Source organism: Patella vulgata, chromosome 2 (assembly GCF_932274485.2).
Source record: "Patella vulgata chromosome 2, xgPatVulg1.2, whole genome shotgun sequence".
NCBI classification, from domain to species: domain Eukaryota; kingdom Metazoa; phylum Mollusca; class Gastropoda; family Patellidae; genus Patella; species Patella vulgata.
The window spans coordinates 93,867,621-93,890,781 of NC_065880.2; the positions used below are offsets into that span (position 1 = coordinate 93,867,621).

Here is a 23,161-nt window from a genome sequence, read left to right on the forward strand (position 1 = left end):
TATACTGAACCGTTCTGGAAATGTGCCATAAGATTAGCTATATTTCAGATATATGATTACACAAACTATTCTGTAACTCGTGTAATATGTTATATTTCAGATTTATGATAATATGAACCGTGCTATAACTTTGTATTATTTTCTATTTTAGATATTTGATAACATGAATCGTTCTGCAACTTATCATCCCACTGGTGGTTTTAAACAAACACAAACTGGTGTTAGTTTTACTGGCAGTAACGAGCTGTATATAACTTTCACCTCTAATATAATACAGTCACAGGGAGGCTTTAAACTCAAGTTTTCTATAGGTAAAATATTGTATAACTTTCTATAGGTAATATGCATTATAACGTTCTATAGGTAATATACATTCTAACGTTCTATAGGTTAGCTAACAAAACAACCTATATGCTCTAAAGTATGACACAACTAATACTTTATATGGGCAACGTTTCAAAGAGTACGTTGTATTCTCTCAAATATATCAAGCCAATATATAAGTGGTTCCATAAGTATGTGTTGTAGTTTATTACTCTATCAAGTTACTAAACACATTAGTAGATGTTTACCATAAGTATGTGTTATACTCTATCTGGTTACTAAATATAATAGTAGATGTTTACCATAAGTATGTGTCTCGGATAAAAACCTAACACACCCGTTTATTTAACGAAGCAGGCTGTGTTAAAAACAACCAAATAATTCAATACAGTAACATTAATAACATGTTGTACTCCACATGTTTATTTCAGGTTGTCCATCTATACCAACATCTCCTAATATGGTAATATCTTCGAATGAGACGAAGCCTGGTACAATGGTTGACATACACTGTGATAATGGTTATTCCTTCACTCAATCCATGTTTAATTCCATGTCCCAGTTAACGTTCACCTGTTTAACCGGGGGAAAATGGAATGAAACAGTATATCCAACATGTCAAGGTACACTATTATGCGACAACTATTATCCAACATCTTACACATTCCATTATGTTTCGTTACTCAGGGAAAGACAACTCTTATCTAACATGTCATGGCATCGTAAACATTTTACATTCCGATTTTGTCTTGTTGATCAGGGCAAAACAACTCTTATCCAACATGTCATGGTATCATTACTTTTTTGCATGCAATTTTCTTGTTAATCAGGGAAAGACAATTCTTATCCAACATGTCATGGTATAATAACCTTTTTACATGCAATTGTTTTGTTAATCAGGGAAAGACAACTCTATACTAATATTTGTGACTGTCGTTTGTCTGTCTGTTTGTCTGTCTGTTCGGGGTTGGCGGCTACACTAGGTCTGCCCCGAGACTGAAATTTGGGGTATAGGGGTAGCTCGGACCGGGGAGTAACATAGTTTCGGAGTTATGACCCCCGAGCGAAGCCATTCTGTTCGGGGTTGGCGGCTACACTAGGTCTGCCCCGAGTCTGAAATTTGGGGTATAGGGGTAGCTCGGACCGGGGAGTAACATAGGTCAGGTGGCGTTAGTCTACCACTTCCGGTTTCGGAGTTATGACCCCCGAGCGAAGTCGGTCTGTTCGGGGTTGGCGGCTACACTAGGTCTGCCCCGAGTCTGAAATTTGGGGTATAGGGTAGCTCGAGCCGGGGAGTAACATAGGTCAGGTGGCGTTAGTCTACCACTTCCGGTTTCGGAGTTATGACCCCCGAGCGAAGCCATTCTGTTCGGGGTTGGCGGCTACACTAGGTCTGCCCCGAGTCTGAAATTTGGGGTATAGGGGTAGCTCGGACCGGGGAGTAACATAGGTCAGGTGGCGTTAGTCTACCACTTCCGGTTTCGGAGTTATGACCCCCGAGCGAAGCCGGTCTGTTCGGGGTTGGCGGCTACACTAGGTCTGCCCCGAGTCTGAAATTTGGGGTATAGGGTAGCTCGAGCCGGGGAGTGACATAGGCCAGGTGGCGTTAGTCTACCACTTCCGGTTTCGGAGTTATGACCCCCGAGCGAAGCCGGTCTGTTCGGGATTGGCGGCTACACTAGGTCTGCTCCGAGTCTGAAATTTGGGGTATAGGGGTAGCTCGGACCGGGGAGTAACATAGGCCAGATGGCGTTAGTCTACCACTTCCGGTTTCGGAGTTATGCCCCCCGAGCGAAGTCTGTCTGTTTGGGGTTGGCGGCTACACTAGGTCTGCCCCGAGTCTGAAATTTGGGGTATAGGGGTAGCTCGGACCGGGGAGTAACATAGGCCAGGGGGTGATAGTCTACCACTCCCGGTTTCGGAGTTATGCCCCCCATTCGAAGCCGGTCTGTTCGGGGTTGGCGGCTACACTAGATCTGCCCCGAGTCTGAAATTTGGGGTATAGGGGTAGCTCGGACCGGGTAGTAACATAGGCAAGGTGGCGTTAGTCTACCACTTCTGGTTTCGGAGTTATGACCCCCGCGCGAAGTCGGGTATCCTGCTAGTACAATATAAATGAACCGTACAAAGGCAATAAATGAAATATAAATATGAAAATCAAGAATCCCGTGGGCAATAGATTCAATACACTTTACGGCAGTAATACGTTTCACTGTGTTTCCGAAAGAAAAAAGCGTAATAATAAATAAAAAAGACATAAATATGAGAAATTCTGCCTTTCAGTGCGTTTCTTGATTAAATATGTTAATCAACTGCAAGAATCAGAAGCAATAGATCAATTGCCTTATGGCTGGGTAATTCCTTTAGAGCTTCGCCCCACACTCACTCCTTTCTTCCAAGACATGATTAAAGCTTAAAAACAATAAAATGACATATGACAAGAATGACAGCAGTGTTTATTGACATGGGTTTGTTTTATTTACAGTAACATATTGTGGCATACCAGATCCTATCAATAATGGCTTTATATTAAACTCAACCGGTAGCTCAGTCGTTGGGCAGAAAGTAACGTATGCATGTTATGATGGTTTTCAGACTCAGACACCTGGGAGTCTCGAATCCACGTGTGAAGCTGGTGGAATGTTTACTTCCGGTATAGTATGTCAAGGTTAGTAAATAGTTACATTGCACTCGAACCCTTTCAAGGCCAGTAAGCAAAAATTAAACTGCTCAATCCAATAGTAGTACCATTATTTCAGATATATTATTATTTCTGCTAATGATAACATTAATGACCGAAATGGGCCAAACACTGATCCTTGTGAAACAACATACTTTATGTGATTTAATATGTTTAGTTGGCCGTCGGTCGAATGGTAAAATCCCAGAAAGGTTTCAATTATAGGATATAGTACTCTATTTATCTCGAATTCTATTTGTATTTTGTACAAATGTTAAGATTAATTTTAAATATTTTATTTATTCAACAGCCAAACAATGTCCGGAGTTAACGCTATCAGCCAATTTGATGACGAATAATACTGGCACCGATTTCGGCGACTTGGTGGTATTTTCGTGTGCTCCCGGGTATGATCTGAGGGGAGCCAAACAAGTGATTTGTAATACAGGCGGTACATGGTCGCATCCCACACCCACGTGTGTAGGTTAGTATCTAATTTAATAGGCGGCCATTATATACAAGAATCAATCAGATACGAATATCCAGATGAACATCGACGACAAATATCACTATATTAGATACGAATATCCAGACGAACATCGACAAATATCACTATATTAGATACCAATATCAAGACGAACATCGACAAATACCACTATATTAAATACGAATATCCAGACGAACAGCGACAAATACCACTATATTAGATACTAATATTTAGACGAACATTGGCTAATACCACTTTATTAGATACGAATATCCAGACGAACATTGACTAATAGCACCATCGTAGATACGGATATCCCGACGTACATTGACTAATACCACTATATTAGATACGAATATTTAGACGAACATTGACTAATACCACTATATTAGATACGAATATCCAGACGAACATTGACTAATACCACTATATTAGATACAAATATCCAGACGAACATTGACTAATAGCACTATCGTAGATACGGATATCCCGACGTACATTGACTAATACCACTATATTAGATACGAATATCCAGACGAACATTGACTAATAGCACTATCGTAGATACGGATATCCAGACGAACATTGACGAAGACCATCGAGAGGAGAAGGGAGAAAGACGCCATTAGTAATCAGATATATTTAGCTACATATTAATAAGGAACACTATCGAAAAGTTTAATCACACTAAACGCAATAAAGTATTCTTTAACGCTTATCAAAACAAGTAATAATACAAGGACACCAAATAAAATGTAAACCTTACATTACTATTAATATCAAATAATATGATATTCTGTTTTTCTTTAAATCACAGCAAAACAATGTCCAATTCCAATGTTTAAAGATGCATTAACTATGGCGACAACAGCTGAAAATCTGGGTACAGCTGTGGCATTTGCCTGTAATTCTGGTTATGTGATCAATGGTACCACTGATACTTCCAAATCATTAACCTGTGGAACTGATCAAATGTTTGCTGGCGATGTTGTATGTGTTGGTAAGTATTATGTTTTCTGAGGAACGTGGTGGGTACACGAACGTGTGTAGTTGATGTAATCATTGTGACTTTATGTTACTGTCTTGTTTTAAATTGTTTAACTGACTAACTCAAAACACAATTACAGGGAATATAAGTTACTTTCTGACGACGTTTCAACAACGGTTCTCTCGTCCTTACCAAGCAAAGAATTGATGAAGACTCGAGAACCCTCGTCATAACGTATAAGTAACTTGTATTCCATATAAGTGTTTCACGTGATCTATTGTTTTCAGGGCCGTAACTAGCCCAGGGCATCAAGGGGGGGTGTGAAGTGTTCTCAGGGGTGCTGTAATATTGACGGACAATGTTAATATATGTTTGTTATGGTCGAAAATTTTTGCACAAGGGTCGGGGGGGGGGGGGGGCGAAGATTACGGGCCTGCTTGTTTTGATATGGTTTTATTTGTACTATATGAGTCGTCCAGAATAATAAAATTCTACATCCTGTTTAATATAATAGTAATTATACACCGTGTTATATTATTATAGCCTATTTAGAGTGCAAAACAACAAGAATAGGGGCTCGCATTGACTTTTAATTTTTTTCCCGCCAATATGGATGATGTATATATCAAGTCAGTTAAAAGCTTGTTTAAATAAATGTGTTTAAAAGAATACAGAGATGTTCAACACCTTAAACTAAGTGGTAAATGATGTATGTTAAGTAATTGATGTTATATTGTAGATAAAGATGAGTGTGAACTAAACACTAATTCCTGTGATGATATAACCCAGATGTGTGTAAATATACCGGGAAATTTCAGATGTGATTGTAAACCAGGTTTTAAACCTACTGGTTCTACGTGTGCAGGTAAGTCAATCTGTATTTACCGTGTATACCATGTTAAAAGCCTACTGGTTCTACCAGGTGTGAAGGTAAGTTAACCTATATTTACCGTGTAAACTAGATTATAAGCCTACTGGTTCTAACAAATCAACCTGTATTTACCATATACACGACTTTATAGACCTACTAGTGCCTCCACGTATACAAGTTATAGGCCTACTGATACTACCGTATAAACTAGATTATAGGCCCACCGGTCCAACTACGTGTTTATAGGTAACTCAACCAGGTTATAGACTGACCCAACCAGGTGTCCAGGTATGTATTTAAAATATAAACCGGGTGTCCATATTCACCTGAAATCTTAAGCCTGAATTAATCACGTAACTACTAGATTTCATTTAAATATACGTAACTTCCTGTAAGTTAAAGGTAAGTGGAATTCAATGGCAATGTTAAGTATCAATTCTCCCTTAATCAAAGGCTAGTTGGAGTGAGAAATATCCCCTTAACTTTATGTGACCTATGTGACCTACATCAAAGTTAAGGGAAATTATAATGACGTTTTGCAGTCGGCCCGTTATGACGATTTTTAAAGTATTGGGATTGGGATTGACACAAAGACAATGTGACCGAGGGTAGCTCGCCTCAGTTGTATTTTCTTTTTGCTTGATTTGATGATTGTTGTTTATTCCTTGCAATGTCAATGTTGTTTGTCTCGTCCGCTAGTTAGTCTTGTGTATTGTGCGCACCTCCTGCACGTACTGTTGGACGCATGTCCTTTAAATAATTTTGGTGCATTTATAATAATGTTATTATTGATTATATTAGCTGTACTGATCAAACTAGACGAGAGTCTTGTAAAACAAATTGGTGTACTTATAATGTTATTATTATATTTCAGATATTGTTGAGTGTGATATGAATAATGGCGGCTGTAGTCATACTTGTACCAATTCAATGGGAAGTTTTTCGTGTGAATGTCCATCGGGTTTCTCTCTTTTTACACAAGACGGTACAAATCGTAGAAATATCCAAGCACCTGATACCGGGTTGAAAGAAGGCGACATATATCATATCAACCATACCTGTGTTCGTGAGTATATATATTTCATATCAACCATACGTATATCACTGTTTGTACTAGCGCTAGTGGATTAGATTGTCTTGCTTTGAGCTCTTGATGGTCGGTCACCTGTGGCTTCCGGTCGTGGGCACTTTCTCAACCTCGTGGGTTTACTCCTGGTTCTCCGGTTTCCGCCCACAGACAAGACCTCTGCACGTGCGCTAAGATAATAAAAAAAAATCTAAACAAAAATAAGACATGTTGTCTGCGATATCACCGTCGGTGGTAGCGGGTGCTAAACACTACGAACACCAACAGCTGTTTATGCTCCAGCGTGATCCTTCAAAATACGAAACGAAATTACGGAATGGGAAGTGACGAAACGAAATGAAACGAAAGGAGTCGAGATGAAACTATATTATACGATAGAAGTCGAGATGAAACTATATTATACGATAGGAGTCGAGATGAAACTATATTATACACAATGAATTTAGACGAAACGAAATTAAAGTCGGACAAAACGGAATTAAAAGAAATAGAAGGAAATTTAATGATATATAACGAAACGAAACGAAATGGCTGCGTGGATTTTCCAGCCTCTAAACCTCTATTTGTTTCATCCTCAAATAAAATCGGTCGAAACCAGTATTCTTGAGTATTTTAACAAAAAGATCAATTTCTGTATAAATATCCAGTTTACAACGGGCACGGGTTTTAACCATTAGACCACCCACTCGATTAACTAAAAACAGTATGGTAAAGTTTCATCACACTAAACGCAATAACGTAATCATAAACGCTTATCAAAACAATTAACACAAATACAAGGACAACAACTTAAAGTGTAAGCCTTTACATGTCTATTAAAATCCTTTTTTTCTTTTGACAATGTCAAATCTAAAATTTTTGCCCCTTTTTTTTACCCCACAGTATTTAACACTGTGTAATTTTTTATTTAAAGGAAACGTCTGTCCACATCCAGGGAATCTAACCAATGGTCTACTACTCAGTTTAAGAGAGTATTTTTTCTATAATGAAACTGTAAAATATCAGTGTAATATTGGATATCAATTAAATGGATCTAGTGATCTGACATGTGGACCTAATCAATCTTGGGATCAAAGTGTTCCAACCTGTGAACGTAAGTATCACAACAGATTGTGTTCATTTTCTTTATTTTGTATCGTAAATTGGACATGTTTTGATTCTGATCCGTGGAAATTGGTGTCGAATGAGTATAAAATCAACACATCATGATTGTAAAACATCAACACGTCATGATTGTAAAACATCAACACGTCATGATTGTAAAACATCAATACGTCATGATTGTAAAACATCAACACGTCATGATTGTAAAACATCAACACGTCATGATTGTAAAACATCAATACGTCATGATTGTAAAACATCAACACGTCATGATTGTAAAACATCAATACGTCATGATTGTAAAACATCAACACGTCATGATTTTGAATATTTCGTTTTTATGATGACGCTAACGCCTTTAAGGGGAAATTATGACCGACTACCAAAGGAAAGGAAAATATTTAATAACTATATTCTGATACGCTTTTACATTGATGAGATATGTTACAGGTGCCCAGTGTACCGGTGTGATGTTAGAAGGACCAGCATTAAATCAAGAACGGGCTACGATAAAAATGGGTGAAACGGAAGTAGAATATGGTGGAAAGGCTATTGTAGAATGTCTGCTAGATGATGGTAGTAGAGTCAACAAAACACAATATTGTGCATACAATAGTCAGAATAATACGTATGATTTACAGGGGGATTCTACTCTCTGTCCAGGTTAGTGCACTTTTACACATTTAGTTGTACGACATTGGTTACTATGGCAATTATATGATAACTGCTACAATATTACTACAGTTATTGGCATACTAACACATTTTGTTGTAATATCTTTGTTACCTTAGCAATTATGTTGCTATATATAGTAAAGCGTATCATATTATTTGGACTTAGTAACAGATAGATTTAATATTATAATAGTGCCAGCAATTGCTATGACTTTACATAGTTATTGACAGATTATAAGGTTTCATTAAGTTACTATTATAATTACTGCTATAATATAATGAGTTGCTATGTTACAATATTGCAACTGTTATAATATTAGGAGCCAGATGTTACTGTACTAACTGTAATAATATATTTGGTATGGTAATATTTTAACGGATATAACAATATGCTATTGCAGCTGGTTTTTACTAATGTGTAGTATTGTTCCTATCGTAACTGGTTTAATAATATGTAGCATTGTTACTATAGTAACTGGTTTAATACTGAGTAGCAATGTTACTGTGCTAACTGGTTCAATACTGGGTGGTATTGTTACTACAGTAACTGGTTTAATACTGGGTGGTATTGTTACTAAAGTAACGGGTTCAATATTGTTACTATACTAAATGATATAATATATATGACATTGTTACTATACTAACTGATTGTATTTTATTAAAGTAATCGAATGTGGTCCGTTATTGACCATACCCGGATCAACAGTACCAACCGTCAATTCTACAATCGGTTCCAGTTTTACATTTACGTGTCAACCTAATTTCAACCGACAAGGATCTGCCAATGAAACTGTTGAAGATTTTGAAGTTGTTTGTATGAATACTGGTCGCTGGCGATATGGTAACCTTACATGTGTCGGTAAGTTCATGTTTAATTAATACTGGAATGGAATGGGGTTTAACGTCCTACTATTCTGTCCAGACTGGGCTAATGAATACGGGCATACGCCACACAGTGTGCTATAAGGGAACTTTTGCCCGGACTGCGCCACTACGGTCTCCTCTTTGGTGTTCGTCACATTCGTGTGCAGGGTAGTCGCGGTGGCTCAGTGAATAATGCGCTGGCTGTATAACGAGGTTTTCCTGGGTTCGATCCCTTTGTTGGTAGAGAAAGTATCTATGAATTTTCCAGTGGGGTTCCCTCTTTTTAGTGGTGCACTCCAAAACTTACGTTTGTCCAAAGTAACCAAAAAAGGGGTTCCGTCGCTTGGAAATACTGGTTATATCATTGGATGATAATCGGCACTCCTCGATAGATTCAGTACAAAGTCTTATTCGTATAGAACTAGCTCTCTAAGACTTATGAATTATGATTTTAATTTATAAGGTTATTCTTTTTCCGAACCAGGTACATCAGCTAATGTTTGGGTATCAATTGTTATTTATATTTTATAAGGTAATTCATGTTCCGATCCCGGAACATCAGCTAATGCGACACAGGTTACCGATGGTTACGGATTTGGGCAGTCTGTGAGCTACACCTGTTCAAGAAGTGGCTATACGCCCGTGCCAGCAGAACCATTATACTGTACAATTAACAGTAATGGTCAGGTAGACTGGAATTCTACAGTACCCACGTGTAAAGGTAAGATTTGATCGTATCCATTGGTAACATCGACCATATATAATGGGACAGATATTGCCGAGCGTAAAGTTGTATCGTGTTTTACTTCCATCTTAAATCTATAAATAGAGAGACTGACACTAAAATAACCAATGTTCAACTTGTATGAAAATATAGAACCGTCGCGTCCTAAATGGCAACCAAAAGCCCATCAACACCGACAAGAAATGAAATGAAATGGGGTTTAACGTCCTACTGTTCTTCTCCGACTGATCTAATGAAGACGAGGATACGACACGCAGTGTGATATGACAGCAGCACTACTGCCTACTCTTATATCGTATTCCAAATGACAATGGTTCTTTTACGCTAATGTGTACACGGGACTTGAGTATTTGTCCCATCCGAATTGCTATCCAAGTCCAACACCGACAAGGCCTCTTGACAAGCACAATACATGACTGGATATTCATATATTTTACAGATACAACCGATCCAGTATTTGATAATTGTCCAACCGAACTTTACTTGAAGAAACCCCTGGAGGAATTTACCTTTTCCCCACCGACAGCTACAGATAATTCAGGATCTGTCATGGTAACGGCTTCAGATGACTTTACCGGTAGAGTTACTCTACTGGATGATTTAAACGTTACCTACACGGCTATAGATGGTGAAAATAACACAGTAACTTGCCTTGTTAGTTTCATCGTACAAGCAGGTAATTTGTAATGACGCCATTATATTTAGTATTGGTAACTTATGGGTAAATAACCGAGACATTTGTCGTACGAGCAGATAAGTTGTAATGGTGTCAATTGATTCTTTGCATTAAGTGACGTAAAGATACCGAGACAGAGAGGGCATGCAAAATAAAGTTGTTTTTTAAATTTGAAATAATCGCTGTTGTTGGTGTCCAAGCCATACATAATTTGAAGTACTAGACCCTATTAATCAAACTAGTCTCCACAGATAATACAGAATACATCATCTCAACTATTCTAAAATCTTTACATTGGCTCCCAATTCCAGCTCGCATCAACTTTAAGGCTCTGTGCTTGCGAAATCTTGTACCTAGCTATTTATCTGAACTACTAACACGATATGCCAAATCTTTCAAATTATTATTATTACTTGAATCCGGAGGTCATACAATCAGGAGGATGTTCCCATGGTAATATTATACTATTATTTCTCTAGAAACTAATAATGTGACGTTAGATTGTCCAGACAGGCTAGAATTACATTTAACCAGTGCAACATCATCGACATATGACCTTTCCCAGAATATCTCCAGTAACAGCCCGTTACAGATAATGCCACCCACAGTTACAGTTGGAATAACCCAGGCTGACAGTTACACAGATGTTCGAGTCAATGCTATTGGTAGACTCGAGAATGCATCCTGTGCTTTCCAAGTTCACGTTAAACGTAAGTTTAATACTTTTAGTGTTGATGGATGGTAAGTTTATAATTACAGTGTGGATAGATGGTCAAATGTTATAGGTAAGTTTATAATTACAGTGTGGATGGGTAGTACACACGTGAAGTGCGTTATTTTCTTAAAGATGTTTTACATAAGAGTTAAATAATGAGCTCACTGTTCTTGCTTTACAATTTTAAAAATAAATAATTAAAAAAATGAACATGTCATTGAACATGTCATGTTTGGTATTTTTATAAGAAAAAACCCCGAATAGTCTCAATTACTATCATTGCCAAGATGATAAACAATAAGTCTCGATTTGCAGCCTACCCGTTTCTGGGAATTTGAGCCCAGATTAACTTTCAACGAAGGTTGTTATAGACATTGACTAATACACTCAATATATGATCCACCCGATGGCTTATAGACTAAACTTTTCAACAATGACAGATGGCCACCCCACACAACAAACCAACACATAAAATCCAATATCTATTTCAATTTTATATCAATTGAATGAATAAGTTTCATTTTCGATTATGTTCAAGTATTTGAATAATCAAATATATATATCAATATCAATTTTTTATTGTTATATATATTTAAAGCCACGGTATTTTTCATAGATTATAGTATTTAAATATCAAAAATATTTATATATATCTGAATATTTAATGTTTTATCTATTTAAAGCCACGGTTTGTTTGGAGAAAAGCTTACAAACTTTATATAATGCTACGAGAGTTTGCCAACAAAATAGTAACACTGGATCCCTCGTCTGTACCACTAACTGTAACTCTGGTTATTATTTTAATAATGGTAATACCAAACATATGTATAACTGTAGTGGTGAAAATATGTGGATAGGGGATGATAGAGACGAAGACTGTGTGGGTAAGAATTATGTTAAACTGATCTACATCTCTACCCATCCTGTACTGTTCTATCTTTAATATGAATTTAATAGGAATATATTTTAAAGATATTCTGTCTTCATGCCAGCTGTCATCCCACTCAAGTATATTATGTCTTGTGTTCACTATAAAGTTTTTCTCTGTTAATTGTAACCTTGTTTTCATTCTTCATTTAAGCCTGTATCCTTACAGGTCTGATAATTTACAGCTCGGTTGATGCTTACAGCTAATCATCTACTACTTGTTGTTACCGTCCTGTAATTACCACTGTACACAAACTACTAATTAGATTACCAGCTTGTAATCACCCCTCACACATCTACTATTCAGATTACCATCTTCTAATCATCACTCTACACATCTACTAATTAGTATACCATCTTGTAATCACCACTCTACTCATCTACTATATAGTATACCATCTTGTAATCACCACTCTACTCATCTACTATTTAGATTACCATCTTGTAATCACCACTACACATCTGCTACTTAGATTACCATCTTGTAATCACCTGGGAGGGGGTGGATGCCCGAATGGTTAGCACGTGCGTGCTGCATCATAAGGCCTGTCATTGAGTCACCTGGCGTGCTTTCGAATCCCCGGTTGTACGTGACAAGGAGTAGGGTTGCCTGTCCAGCCTCGTTGGTTTTCTCCGGGTCCTCCGGTTTCCTCCAACCGCTAAAGACCCCTACGCGTAAGCGAATTATTGAAATAAAATTAAACCATATTTTAGTACCGAAATTCCCTAGTTTGTGTCGAGTGGACGTTAAACCCCATTTCTGTCTTTCTCTGTAATCACACATCTACTACTACTACTACTTAGATAATAGATTACCATATTTTAATCACCACTCTATTTAGATTACCAACTTATAAATGTCGCTGTTCGCGACGACAAACAATGTCGCTACAGTATTTTGTGTTATTTTACAAAACTAATGGTGGTCTGTATCCTGACAACCTGTTTGGAATTATTCCCCTTTATAGCATTTTTTCTAAATAGAGATAATTTCGGCTATTGGGACATGTTGAAAACAAGAAGGCATGGCGTGATTTGACATGAACATTTCTAACACTATACTCTAAACACAATACACAGTCCTTGTCAGTCACGAGAAAAAACAGATGAAATAGATATTGTATTTTTCTGCATGACTATTTAATTCAACCCTTGAACTCTACATTTTTGTAAACAACGTAATTCAAATAAACTGTACCGTTAGTTATAAACAATCCGCTTTTAATGTTTTTCTTGTGAACAGTCGCTCTGCTACTTAGATTACCATCTTGTCATCACCATCTGCTAATCAGACTACTATTTAGATTAATCAATTACTTCTAAAGTTCTTCACTTGTTTCGTATTTTAGGTAGTGAAACACCGGTCTATACATATGCTGTTGAAATTGTGTATACATTTAAGGGACTATTTAAGAGCTGTGTCGGCACTTTCGAAGAGGAGTTTAAAACCCATTTTTCTGCTTCTACATCTGAATTGAGTCAAACCTGTAGGAAGGGGAGACTTATGGTGAACAATGCTACGGCCAGTCAACTCAACGTGGGTACTCAAGTAAGTTTAACCGCGTCCAATATCTTTGTTGATATTTTCGGAGGGAGTATCAATTTGTTTTCTTAGATTTATGATAGACAGCCCTACAACCACTGCTTGCCATTTAGACACTGAAGTAAGTTTAATCGAGTTCAAGGTACAATTTTGCTCAGACAATCTTTTTTTGTGAGAAATTGTATTCTTCCTTTTTCATTAAAAAAAATAAAAGTTCTTACACATTTTAAAATATCTGAAAGGTAAACTATTCATTTGAAACAAACTTCTCTCTGTTGTTATCATCAGCTGTTAATAATGACATGCAACATTGTTATTTTGAAAGTATTGAGCAAGATGTTATGGTTATCATTTAGGAATATTTTACTCATCAGCATAATTCATAGATTGATCTTAGTTGTTGTGTTACTATATCTATAAAGAATGACGCGCTCTCTCTCTCTATCAGGAATGTCGGTCTATATAAGGAATGTCTGACCCTATAAGGAATACATGTAGTTGTATTAATGACTCGCTATAATTAATGACCGTCTCTGTATTAATGAGTGTCTATATAAGGAATGGTTGTCTCTATAAAGAATAGCTATCTATGTGAGGAATGACCGTCTCTATAAGAAATAGTAAGGGATGTTTATATAAAGAATGACTGTCTGTGTAAGGAATGCCTGTCTCTATGTAAGGAATGCTTGTCTGAGAAAGTTTCAAGTCGCAATAATATTCAGATTATGATTTTGTAGAGACAGAAATTAATCCATATTATTGTTATTTGATATCGCCCAAGCCTGTATGAGTATCCACATGAAAATTCCACTGGCTGCACGTTGAAACACTAGTATCAATTTGTCTTCTTAGAATATAGTTGTTTTAATTATTTATTATAAATGCCACTCTAATGATTTCACTAATTTCATGTGTTTGAAATGTAAGAATCATGTATTTAAAAGTTTAATTGTGTGATATTTGCAGGGCAAGCTGGATGCTGTATTACGCGTAACCGATCCTGACAAGGATACCGCAGAATTTGAAACTTGTAAAGACGATTTATTAAACTTTAAGGATGATGTTTTTAAGTTTAATTCTACTTGTGGCGAGATCGATAGTCTTGAACTGGATATAAAAAGTTTTGGATATACGTGTCCGACACCTGGTTATCAACTAGTCAATGCATCACCAACTCCACTCTGTTGTAAGTAATTTAAACATACATTATCTGGCTATTGTACCCCAAATGTTACTTAAATCATTAATTAGACATTTATGGATATGTCAAGCCCATAACCAACTCTCTAGGCGATCGGATGGTTTTGATGTTCAACGGATATTCAACATTTCTTTCGATGAGCTCCCTGAACATTAGAGCAACGCCAACACCGAAAAATGAAATGGGGTAGTAGTACTGTTCTGAAGATGAGCCAAACAGACAACCAATAGTAACACATTTACAATGACATTATTTTTGACGAAATGAAACGGTTTTTCGCCCCATCCGAATGACTAGACAGCTGTACTTGAGAGGCCATCCTTCCTGCACCACTGACAAGGAGAAACCACGTCGGAAAATCCCGATTAACTTTCTCGGCCAATGCAGGAAGCGAACACGTGACCTCCAGGAATCGAACACGTGACCTCCAGGAATCGAACACGTGGCCTCCAGGAATCGAACATATTTTTAACGTGATCCCAGATGACCGAAAAAGTACTTAGCATGTTGAAATGTTAGCTACTTCGAGAATTCGAGAATATATCTCTAGCCTGAATAGCCACCATATCTAAAAGTTTATATACTATTTTATAATGCCGTTCAACTCCGTTTCACATCTGTCATCATACACTTGACAATTAGATAAACATTTTCAATATTATTAAATGGAAACCGAATAAATACTTCTCAAACTGCTCGAGGTATACTTTTAAAAAGGGTTTCGACTAAAATCATCAATTTAAGACTCAAAATGTCGGTCAACTAGCTAAGTGCCTGTTCTCAGGCTGAGCTAACTGTAGACAAACGGTGTAACCGTTACATACGATGTTTTCATTGAATGTCATGTTCCTCCTAAACCGAACGTAAACTGAGGTCCTATGTACAGATTGGCATGCGCGTAAATGAACCTTTGATATTTAGATTATTAAATAAGAGTAGGTGTAAGCTCCGCTGTCCAGGTAAAACTTTTTGCCGTATGGCCTATTTCCCACTTTATTTCTCTAGCTGAGTGCAGAACGTTCAACACCTTTTCACTTTTGTTTTAATAATTAGGAAGCGACCATGTCAATATTACCAATTTATTTTGTTTATTTATTTTCTATTTAGTGCTGTGTGAACCGGGAACATTTTACAATTCTACGGATAAAACTTGCCAGAGTTGTTCAGACACACAATATCAGGATGCAGCTGGTAGTATGACTTGTAAGTCATGTCCTGTCAACACGCGATCTTTACAACCCAGAAGACAAGAATCGGATTGTAAAGGTAAAATTATATTCATAATATATAATAAATACAGGATACGATAATAGGCCTTATCAGCTTATATTAAATCGCTTCCTTAAGACCGATATGCAACTGGCATTCATAATAAAAACACAAATATGCAGTATTAAAGAAAATATGCACAATTTAGATGATAATTTAGGGTTACTTGAAGGAATATTCTCATGTTAAATTTATACTTTGATTACTTTTGTTTAATAACATTATTTTAAATTAGATACGTACAAATGTCCCTTTAAAAGCACATATAATATTGTCTGAGACTGGTTAATCTCTTCCTAGTGAGTAAGACGTTGGCACGCATATATATATATATTTATATTCATATCGTTTTTATTTTCTCATTTTGAGGGTTTTTTGTATATATGCTTGATTTGTGAAATCCTGTTGAAATATCACAGTGTAACTGACGATAGTAATTGTTATTAGCTAAAATGTGTATTATTTGATTGTGTTCCAGAGTTCCAATTACTATATACCATCAAAGACTAAACTTACATTTGATTGTGTCCCAATTGCTAAATACTATCAAAGACTAAACTTCAATATTTGATTTGATTTTAGCGATGTGTTCTGGCGGTTTTACCTCTGCCACGGGTTTTCCACCCTGTACAGCCTGTCCTGTTGACCAGTACAGTGAAAATACCACATCATGTTCAGCTTGTCCACCCAATTCTTCCACAGAAAAATATGAAGGCGCCTCTGATATCTCCTCTTGCAAAGGTTTGTATATTTTAATACTTTTCTTACAGAATCGTGGTGGAAGCTCAACAAGATAGAGCGTCGTTCTGCCATCGCCATGGTTGTTTATGTCCAAGGCGCGTCAATGTTGATTAAGGTGGCGTCATTATAAAAAGTGAAAGGCTCTCACAGGTCTCTGACGGATAAGTCAGTTAAACTGAGAAAACACAATGATATTTATTTGTATAGAACTCACTTAGTTTAAAAACATTATCACTCAATGATATATTTTACAATAGATATCGCTGGTGTGATGAATTTCATAATCTACTGCGATATAGGAGATATCACTTTACACGAATTTGATTGGTCAGTTGAAAAGGAACCACTTTTTTATTTTCAAAGAGCAGTTCATTTTGTATTAAATGTAACTTCTTTTTTTTATTAAAAATTAACTATTTTCATTTAATTGACCATGATGGAAACACTGGGTCAATATAAAGCACTTTGCAATGGTTAAATTGCTGTCAAAAATGATGTATCACTACGCCGTAATGTAATCAGGTTCAGCAAAAGTGAAATCTATAGCAAAGAATTATATTTATTTATTTGTGCATTGGGTGATAAGTAAAATCTCCTACTCGTCTTTTTTTATATCAAAAAATATCAACACTCGTCGATAAAGTACCAAAACTCGACAGAGCCTCATTTTTTACTTTATCGGCTTGTGTTCATATATTTTGATATCAAAAAAAAACTCGTAGGAGATTCTCTATATACAACCGTACTCTGAACATGAGCGAAGCATGACGTCATCGCAGCCATCTTGACATGACATCCAAAATCGAAGAAGAACAACAAGATGAATAGCGTGGGGGATCGGTTCTTGATCTCCCACAACCCCCAAAAAACCAGGGGAGTTCTACTGACTTGAGTCTTTTAAGAAGTGTCAATTACATTATACAATATTATTTATGTTTTTTGAAATCATGGTTCATCATAAAGATGGGCCACAGTGCCTCGGTGTATCGGTGATTTTAGAGTCTGGTTTTAAAACCAGGCGACCTGGCGTCTGATCAGCGTGTGAACCAAGCAAGTTCCTCGTGACTTTTGATCATAGCCAGGAGGATCTGTAGTCGTTCGGATGTGACGATATACAGTTGCAATACGGCGAAGAATAGGTGGACAATCAACATTCTCCTTATATCATTCTGTTTGGCATATGCCTGTCTCCATTGGTCCGATTGTTGCAGAAACGTAGAACCATTTCATTTCATTTAAATAACACGGTATATTTATGATAATATGTGTCCTGATATTTATGATATTTTTCATGATATATATAATAAATGTCCTGACATTTATGATAATAAGTGTCCTGATATTTATGATAATAAGTGTCCTGATATATATAATAAATGTCCTGATATTTATGATAATAAGTGTCCTGATATATATAATAAATGTCCTGATATTTATGATAATAAGTGTCCTGATATATATAATAAATGTCCTGATATTTATGATAATAAGTGTCCTGATATTTATGATAATAAATGTCCTGATATTTATGATAATAAGTATCATAATATTTTTTGTGATAACGAAATTTACATTTGATTTGTTTTTTGTAGCACAATGCCAGGCTGGTAGTTATTCTAGAACAGGCTTTCAAGAATGTCTGCCGTGTCCCCGACATTTCTATTCTGATGTTGCTGGTTCTACGTCATGTGCCGAATGTGCCACCGATGAAATGACCACCAATACTGGTAGTAACTCGACGTTACAATGTACTAGCGGTGAGTAACGTGGGTTTCAGTAGCCTACAGATTGTGATATGAACATTATTACAACTAAATCTGTAAATTATGAAGAACAGATAGTCAATATGTCCCAACCTTCGATGGATGTAAATGTTGCGACCAAATAATTCAAAACTGAAAAATAACTTTTAGCGTCAACGGCAATATAAACCTCATACGATTAAACCTGTAACGGTAAATCTCTTTGATCTTTCCAAGGTTTTCTATACTCGGAATAACTTGCAAACTTCGTTATTATACTTTTATCGATGTTCAGTTTTGTGTGTGTTTATAAACATACAGTACTCCTCTTCGGTTATCCTGGGTTAGAAAGACCCCAGAAAAAAGCCAGTTTTTTTCTGTCATCTCGGGTTCTTTCCTTCCCCAGCATAACCCCGGATTAGTTTTTTATTCATTACTTAGACATCCAATTTGTATTTAGATAGAAGGTTTACGATTCTATAATTGACGAAATTTGATCTTTGAACTACAATAATGTACACTGTCAAAAGTACAAAATCCCAGGTCTACCGGTACACTCAGAAGAACCCGTGACAGTTTGGAATGGAACAAGAGTAGTCGGTAACACTGTTCTCCCAACAGAATTGTCCGCCTAAACATTGTATGTATAGAAATAAACATTACCGCATGTTGGTCTTCGTTTAACCGAAATATTTGGTGTTTTTATTTAACGTGTTTGCTTGTATTAATCCAGGTTCGTCTATGTGTACTGCTAATACTTGTAGTGGCCATGGAACTTGTTCTGTTAAATATCATCAACCTGTTTGTGATTGTGCACCTGGTAAGTTTATATTTGTAATGATTAAAAAATAAAATGAATGAAATATGTAAATGTAGAATAGAAAAATCACAATAAAAGATAACGGTTTAAAATCATTAACAAAACTGAGTAAGATTAAAATAAGAGGAGAAATGCCGTAATATGTCCTGGGTTCCCAACTTCGGGGTCGCGGAAAACTTTTTGTGGAGTCGTGGCGAACTGCTCTGAAACTCTTGACAAAATGGATATGTTTCCATGAAAAGCATATAGATCTTTAATTCGTTTACGAACTGCCCCTGATCGGACAATGTCCCTTCCTATATAGCTGCAATATGAAAATATCGCTCATCTACCACCTCTGGTCTAAGCCTACTTTGGAATCCTTACCGACTATTTTCACCATGATTCTTTTTTGTTTGCCAAAGGAATAATTTCTTGCAACAGTTGGCACACATTTATAATAATTCAACACTTTTATCTTATATAATCTTGGTCCCATTTTCTTATAAAGCTTATTCGTTTTATGATGACTCCTTGGCCCGTGGAAAACGGATAAAGGCGACATTGTTTAATCAGGAATGTGTACAAATTAGACTGTGACTATTCAAATAATTATTATATTATTTTAATTTCTATTTTTTTATCGCTCCCATTTTTATGTGGACGTATAATGTCATCGCCCCTGTCCGTCTGGACGTCCTTCCGCTCACGTGAAATCGGTGGACACCCTACAGGTCACAATTTTTATCCGATTTTGACGAAACTTAAAATATAAAGGTTTATATCCGAAATATCTCGATATCCGAAATATTTCGATATTGGCATGTATCGGTCTGTAATTTCCTTGTTTATGACCCATGAGTATACAACAAATCGCGTGTGTAGCGTGTGGACCCGCTAGAGGTCACAATTTTATCTGATATTGGCGAAACTTTAAAGATCGTGGTTCTGGATTGTGTCCCCTGAGTGTACGACAAATCACGAGTTTAGCTTGTGGACCCTCTAGAGGGCACAATTTTTATTTGTCTTTATATCGTATTATTTCCATGTTTGTTTTTATCGTATTATTTTCATGTCTATTTTTATCGTATTATTTTCATATCTGTTCTTATTATTTTTTGGTATTATTCTATTATGTTTCGTGTGATCTATTTTTATATTTTTTATAACTTTGTTATGTATTATTTGATTATATTTTTATAACTTTGTTATGTATTATTGTTAATTCTATTTTTAGGGTACACCGGGGATGATTGTAACACTACTATCAACTTCTGTGATTCTAGTCCGTGCTGGAATGGTGCCACGTGTATGTCATCATCCGCCGGTTTTACATGCGAATGTCCAGCAGGTAAATTAAACTTTCCTTTCCACGGTCACGATAACCGAGAAATAAATTCTAATAGTCATGATAACCGAGAAATAACTTCCAACAGTCATGATAACCGAGAAATAACTTCCAACAGTCATGAAAACCGAGAAATAACTTTCAACAGTCATGATAACCGGGAAATAACTTCCAACAGTCATGGTAACCGAGAATAAGCTTCCACCGACACGATTATGAAGGTTCCAATACACCAATGAAATAAGCTACCCTCAAGACAAGCGTTTTATTAAAAATCGTACGGTTCTATTCTGTTGAACCTTAAAATAGACAAAATGAGTCTAAACGCACATATTAATGTAATATGAATGTATATAAAGTGATTTATGTTCAATTTTTAACTAAATTATTGTAATTTCTAACCCATTATGTGCACCTAAATTGCGTTTGCTTAGTCCATTCTATTGTTTTCTTTATTATTTTATCGTCTGTAAATCATCCGTATCATCTTGTAGGGTAGGTTATTTTTTGTTTGTTACAAATAGCCCCCGAAATTATAGAATACTGATTATAGAAAGTTCATTGTGTCTTAAATATCGGATATTAGGACCCCTTATTGTCACGGCAGGATAACGACACCAATAATGATTGAAATAGACTAATATTGAATTACAATTTTATGGATACAAATATGTATATAGTAGACAAATATATACAGAATATGCAACACAAATAACAGTATCCCCGTTGAAACGTCGCATACTATTATACTCAGTAAATGTGTATCCATAAATATGTTCACAGAAGTTATATATCTACAGATCATGTATAAAGCAGTACTGTAAAAAGTTTAGAAGTTTTGTTTTGACACTTTACATAGAGTAATAGCAATAGGGGTAAAGCGCATATCACTATCTAACTAATAATTATCACATTTATTTGATGGATTTAGTGATCTGTTAGATACAATATATTAACATCCCTACTTCAGATCCTTACTTCAGTCGGTATGAATAATTGATTTCATGGGGTTTTTTTGCCGAAATTCGTGGTTACGATTCAACGACGCTGGCATTGGCCTTTAATTTGTTTAGAATATTTTCAAACTTCGTTCTCGCCATTGTTTTCCGATTTGAAGGCGTCGGCTCGCTAACCTGGAGGTCCCTTGCTCGATCCCTGTGTTGACCGAGAAAGAAGGTTGATCGGGATGATACGGCATGGTTTCCCGCTTGTCAGTGGTGCAGGATGAAGGACATGGCAAAGGTCAACGTTTAGTCGTTTGGATTGTACGAAAGAAAGAGGTACCGTGTACACATTGGTGTGCATTTAAAAGATCCCCTGCCCGCTGCCCGGACAAACTCTCCGTTATAGCACACTGTATGACATATGCTCGTCTTCATGAGCCCAGGATCAGAACAATAGGACGTTAAAACGCACTTCATTTAACTTACTTTTATTTAAATTTTGCTTTCAGCTCGGCAATGTACAATGGTAGATGATGGGAACAATGAGGTGGATAGACGTTTTATAATTAGTGACGGTATATCGGTAACTTCAAATGACGATTGTAAGATGAGGTGCATCAACGAAGATAGGTGTTTTTTCTCGATAGTTTATGGTTCGGATCCTTTTTTCTGTAATCTCTACATGGTAGGGGCCGGATCTTCAAAAACGCCTAATACTGCTTCCCGTCTGTCTAATAAGACATGTGAGACTCAGTATTGTAAGTTTAATTTTAATTTGATTATTTTTGATTTGATATTTAGAAATGTAATAATAATAATAATAATATGCTCGGAATCCACAAAACGTGCTTATATCGCATACGAAAACTTATATACTACAGTTCATGTAGTGGGTCGGAAAACTTAATTTTTATTTCAATGTAAGTCTTAATTTTTATTTCAATGTAAGTCTTAATTTTTTCAGATAATTTTTATTTCGATAGAAATTATTTTTTTCTTTAATAAAATTCTTACTTTTAGTAGGATTTTTGAATTGTCTGTAACACCTGGCTGTATGACACATTGCTATAATAATTCTGTATGAAATATTGCTATAATCATGTTTGAATTCTGTATTATGGAAACTGTCTCATTGGCACTATTTATACACTGGCAAACACTTCTCTACGGTGTCTCCCTTTCCTTGGTGCTCTATTCTTAGTTTGTTTCATTCTACGTTGAAAGAAAAGAGTTTATTGGATAGTGACAAATATTCAATTATTTAAAACCCAGCAGCCCCCTCCCCCCCCCCCCGCCGCTTCTGAACAGAACCTTTAATAATGAACTGACCCCACTTGCCATAGAGAATGTATAACGATCCCTAAATGACACCAAAACGCAACATTGAGATGAACCTAGCTGCATTATTTTAATTTATTTATTTATTTATTTA

At 36.2% G+C, this 23,161-nt stretch overlaps 1 protein-coding gene across 1 annotated transcript in view; it reads left to right on the top strand.

The window, feature by feature from the left end:
• Positions 1-230: 230 nt before the first annotated feature.
• LOC130010652 (sushi, von Willebrand factor type A, EGF and pentraxin domain-containing protein 1-like) overlaps positions 231-23,161 on the top strand; it is a 38,045-nt gene continuing 15,114 nt past the window's right edge. The window contains exons 1-12 of the mRNA XM_056098423.1: positions 231-311; positions 756-947; positions 2,810-2,992; positions 3,315-3,488; positions 4,309-4,491; positions 5,219-5,344; positions 6,225-6,416; positions 7,351-7,530; positions 7,992-8,204; positions 8,880-9,074; positions 9,612-9,800; positions 10,264-10,500. Of these exons, the coding sequence (XP_055954398.1) occupies positions 785-947; positions 2,810-2,992; positions 3,315-3,488; positions 4,309-4,491; positions 5,219-5,344; positions 6,225-6,416; positions 7,351-7,530; positions 7,992-8,204; positions 8,880-9,074; positions 9,612-9,800; positions 10,264-10,500 (2,035 nt within the window). The 5' untranslated portion in view covers positions 231-311; positions 756-784. The remainder of the gene's footprint in view (positions 312-755; positions 948-2,809; positions 2,993-3,314; positions 3,489-4,308; positions 4,492-5,218; positions 5,345-6,224; positions 6,417-7,350; positions 7,531-7,991; positions 8,205-8,879; positions 9,075-9,611; positions 9,801-10,263; positions 10,501-23,161) is intronic.